Here is a 5,000-nt window from a genome sequence, read left to right on the forward strand (position 1 = left end):
TCATCTCTCTGATGCTCACCGCAAACATCTTCGTCACGTAATCCACCGTCTTCTCTCTGGCAACGTCACTGTCGTAACCTGCAGCACAGGAAATGACATCAGAAACCAGGAAGCAGGAGGCTGAACTGGTGGAGTCATCTCTGAGTTTGCCTGGAACCAGACAGAGGAACCAGACAGAGGAACCAGACAGAGGAACCAGAGGAACCAGACAGAGGAACCAGACAGAGGAACCAGACAGAGGAACCAGAGGAACCAGACAGACGAACCAGACAGAGGAACCAGACAGAGGAACCAGACAGACGAACCAGACAGAGGAACCAGACAGACGAACCAGACAGAGGAACCAGACAGAGGAACCAGACAGAGGAACCAGACAGAGGAACCAGAGGAACCAGACAGACGAACCAGACAGAGGAACCAGACAGAGGAACCAGACAGAGGAACCAGACAGAGGAACCAGAGGAACCAGACAGACGAACCAGACAGAGGAACCAGACAGACGAACCAGACAGAGGAACCAGACAGACGAACCAGACAGAGGAACCAGACAGACGAACCAGACAGAGGAACCAGACAGACGAACCAGACAGAGGAACCAGACAGAGGAACCAGAGGAACCAGACAGAGGAACCAGACAGACGAACCAGACAGAGGAACCAGACAGAGGAACCAGAGGAACCAGACAGAGGAACCAGACAGAGGAACCAGACAGACGAACCAGACAGAGGAACCAGACAGAGGAACCAGAGGAACCAGACAGAGGAACCAGACAGAGGAACCAGACAGACGAACCAGACAGAGGAACCAGAGGAACCAGACAGAGGAACCAGACAGAGGAACCAGAGGAACCAGACAGAGGAACCAGACAGACGAACCAGACAGAGGAACCAGACAGAGGAACCAGAGGAACCAGACAGAGGAACCAGACAGAGGAACCAGACAGACGAACCAGACAGAGGAACCAGACAGAGGAACCAGAGGAACCAGACAGAGGAACCAGACAGAGGAACCAGACAGACGAACCAGACAGAGGAACCAGACAGAGGAACCAGAGGAACCAGACAGAGGAACCAGACAGAGGAACCAGACAGAGGAACCAGACAGACGAACCAGACAGAGGAACCAGAGGAACCAGACAGAGGAACCAGACAGAGGAACCAGAGGAACCAGACAGAGGAACCAGACAGAGGAACCAGACAGACGAACCAGACAGAGGAACCAGAGGAACCAGACAGAGGAACCAGTGTGAGTTTGGACCCACCTCCGTCCTCCTCGATGTCGTCCTCTGACTCCTCGCTGTCGGCGCCCGGCAGCGGGTCCAGTTCCCTGCTGACTCCGCCTCCTCGCTCCCTGACCCAGACCATCAGGGCGGTGTCGGCTCCGCCCACCGTCAGCAGGGCGGAGTCATCCTGAGCCCAGCGGACGTTGGTCACCTGAGCGCTGTGGCCAACGTAGCGCTTAAAACGGGCGAACTGACCCTGATGGAGAGAGGAGCTGCTGAACACCATCCAACCAAACATCCAACCAAACATCCAACCAAACATCCATTCATCTTAACAGAGATCTCTGAATCCTGTGTGTGTGTGTGTGTGTGTGTGTGTGTGTGTGTGTGTGTGTGTGTGTGTGTGTGTGTGTGTGTGTGTGTGTGTGTGTGTGTGTGTGTGTGTGTGTGTGTGTGTCGTACTCTGACTGGGTAGCTGAACAGCTTCAGGAAGCCGAAGTCGTCTCCGGTGGCGAGCAGCGTTCGGTCTCTGGTGAGCGATGCGGCGTTGATGTCGGTGATGTCACTGTGAGTCGGCCATATTCCCTCACAGCTGGAGCCCAGAACACAGGTCCAACTGGACCAGTCCACCCGCTCCAGCTGCACACACACAGCATCACACAGGGTAAAGCCCAACTGACCCGGCTGAGGCCTCCTGATTCATGTCTGCTTTGCATAAAGGAGGAAATAAACTCAACATTTTGTCTTTCCTCTGATTGGTTCAGATCTTTAAAAATCCTGCAGAGTTTTGTCCATTTAGCTGGGAAACAGGAACTCTGAGCTGGATTTGACCTCTGAACCAAAGTAACGGCGTTCTAGAAAAGAAGTCCAAATTCCAACATGGCGTCGCCCATAAACATCGTTTCCAATAGTTCTTAGAAACTTTCTTTAACCAAACTCCACTTCTGATTTGTTGAGTTTACAGCTGCAGGATATAAAAACCTGTCTGATGGTTTCAGACTTCTGTCTTGTAAAATAAACATGTTTCCATTACATCTTACAACTGTTGAGGCAAGGAGCGGCCATGTTGGAACGCAAAGACGGCCTTATAAGTTATAACTGGAGTTAGTCAGAGTTCCTCCCAGTTTCCTAGTGGGAAATTCAACTTCAGAAAGCGTCCCAGTTGACTTTTCTGACTGGGAATTTCTCAGATCTGAGTCCAACTGGAACGCAGCATTAAACAGGAGAGCTGTGGATCCATCTATTTAAAGCAGGACTGTAAGGCTAAAGTTTCTAAGAAAGTTCAGTTAAAAACAGAAAAAGGATTCAGCTTTAATATATCAAACCATGTTGTGTTTAAGAGCCTCGACATAAAGATCAGCCACAGATCATGAACCTGCTGGTACATACTGACTACAGAAAATGCTCCTCATGACTACATTCCTGCTGAACCGGTCCGGTCTGCGTGCAGAGACTCACCTCAGAGTTCTGGATGGTCTGTCTTCTTCCTCTGGGGGCTTCGAAGAACAGCTGCTCCTTGGCTCCGGTGTTGACCTGCAGCAGTTTACCTGCAACATGTTGACACAGGCAGAAATGATGAAACGTCTTCATGGTTACAGGAAAGGAAGCTGATTGGCTGGGAGGAAGGAAGTGGATCCGGCAAACAGGAAGAACCAAGATTCAGCTCAGAGAAAAACACTTTAAACAACTTAGTGATTCCAGCCTGAAGATTTAAAGTTTTTAAAGTTTCTGAATGAATACTGAGGAAGTTATAAAACAAAAGACTGAACAAGAATCAAAACTAATAATTTCTTCTGACTTTATTTAGCCCAGCTTGTTGTCTCAGATCCACAGTGACTGGTTTGTCCTCCAGTAGGAACTGGTTTACCTCGGGCGTCCCAGTCGATGTGTGTGATGTAGCTGGACGCTCCTTTGCAGATCCCGACCCGCTTGGTGCTCAACACGTGGTAGATGTCGACGAAGCTGTCATGTGACGCCACGGCCAGGTATTTACCTGGATCTGAGAGCCGAGAAGGAAGAGAAAACATTCAGACTTCCTCTGAAACTGGAAATGTACAAACTGGTTTGATAAACTGTCTATCTTTACTCAAACAGTGAAAAAACATGAAAATAAAGAAAGTTTAACATCTTCAGAAAAAAACAGCTACATGTTGATGCCTCCTCAAAATTCACTGACAAATGAAAGAGAAGAAACTTTGATTCCTCTGGAAAATCTTCCAGATTGATCAGAAAAATTCAGCAGTGAAAGGAAACAGGAAGTGGAATAAAAGCAACAACTGAATAAAACATTTCAGACAAACTTTAAAACAAGACGACTAAAAATAAGGAGATTAATCTAAAATACGTCAAAAAATAAAACAACATGAGCTAGAAATTAAACTGCAGCAATTTGATAAAAACCTTAAAGCTGCAGAACGGAAATTATTTTAAAAATGACGTTTGTTGAAATTTTCACTACGTGGTGACAGTCCTGGGCTGAACCGGGTCTGGGTCGGTACCTGGAACCGGGTCTGGGTCGGTACCAGGAACCGGGTCTGGGTCGGTACCTGGAACCGGGTCTGGGCCGGTACCAGGAAGCGGGTCGGTACCTGGGCTGAAGCGGACGTCAGAGATGGCGTCTCGGCGGTGGTGGAAGCTCAGCAGATCCTCCAGCGTGTCGGCGTTCACCACCAGGACGGCGCCGTCGCTCAGCCCCACCGCCAGCGCTTTGCCCTCAGGGGAGAAGGAGCAGCAGCGGCCGCCTGCGGCAGAACCACAGCAGGTTGGACCCACGGCTCGGTTCTGATCCAGAAACAGCCTGGAACCAAAAGAACCTCTGGTTCTGGTTCTGACCTCTCTTCAGCTTGCGGACCGCCACCATGCGGTGGTTGGCCGATGTCTCCCACAGTCGGAGCGTTTTGTCGTCGCTGACAGTGACGCAGACAGGAAGCAGTGGATGGGCGGCCAGACCCCAGACCTCCCCCTCCATGTGACCCTGTACACCCAAAACACTCGTCTGGACACAACCTGACCAATTATCACAAACACTCACCTGGACACAACCTGACCAATTATCACAAACACTCACCTGGACACAACCTGACCAATTATCACACACTCACCTGGACACAACCTGACCAGTTATCACAAACACTCACCTGGACACAACCTGACCAATTATCACACACTCACCTGGACACAACCTGACCAGTTATCACAAACACTCGCCTGGACACAACCTGACCAGTTATCACAAACACTCACCTGGATGATGATAACAACCAGTTTATCATAAAACAAACATTTCACTGCAGCAGACAGACGATCAGAGCCACTTCCTGTTATAATGAACTGAATTTCCTGATTCCTCATTAAAGTTTGTTTTACTGAAAACATTAAAAATATCTAATAAACATTAAATATCTAATGCTTCATCCAAACCAATGTTAGAAACCAGCTAGAAACGAAAGAAACATGGACTTTATGTTGATCAGAGAGATTTCTGTCATCCAGGAAGAATCAACATTTATCACCTGCTGGTCCGGACCGGATCACAGCGGACCTGGAGCCGGAATCCAGAGGTCAGTTTATATTAATCTGGAGTTTGGGTCAAAAATGGCTCCATAGCTTTGACTATATTAGAGCGCAGTGGGTCCATGGTTCCGACTGGTTCCGACTGGTTCCGACTGGTTCTGACTGGTACTGACTGGTTCTGACTGGTTCTGGCTCCCAGTGCTCACACCTGAACCAGTAGAGTCATGGGTCCGGTCTTGTCGATCTCCAGAACTTCTCCGTTCTT

The 5,000-nt window shown here is 49.1% G+C and overlaps 1 protein-coding gene across 1 annotated transcript in view; it reads right to left on the bottom strand.

Annotated features, from left to right (window-relative positions):
* Positions 1–5,000, bottom strand: part of LOC106916288 (echinoderm microtubule-associated protein-like 6) — a 32,297-nt gene that overhangs the window by 14,806 nt on the left and 12,491 nt on the right. The window contains exons 13-20 of the mRNA XM_088012841.1: positions 4,944–5,000; positions 4,055–4,196; positions 3,811–3,963; positions 3,090–3,221; positions 2,681–2,769; positions 1,685–1,861; positions 1,262–1,478; positions 1–78 (exon numbers count right to left, since the gene is read on the bottom strand). The exon at positions 1–78 is cut by the window's left edge and continues 49 nt beyond it; the exon at positions 4,944–5,000 is cut by the window's right edge and continues 71 nt beyond it. Coding sequence (XP_087868967.1) covers positions 1–78; positions 1,262–1,478; positions 1,685–1,861; positions 2,681–2,769; positions 3,090–3,221; positions 3,811–3,963; positions 4,055–4,196; positions 4,944–5,000 — 1,045 coding nt within the window. The remainder of the gene's footprint in view (positions 79–1,261; positions 1,479–1,684; positions 1,862–2,680; positions 2,770–3,089; positions 3,222–3,810; positions 3,964–4,054; positions 4,197–4,943) is intronic.

Source organism: Poecilia mexicana, unplaced genomic scaffold (genome assembly GCF_051168715.1).
Source record: "Poecilia mexicana isolate PSO_F unplaced genomic scaffold, ASM5116871v1 scaffold_15, whole genome shotgun sequence".
In the NCBI taxonomy this organism is placed as follows: domain Eukaryota; kingdom Metazoa; phylum Chordata; class Actinopteri; order Cyprinodontiformes; family Poeciliidae; genus Poecilia; species Poecilia mexicana.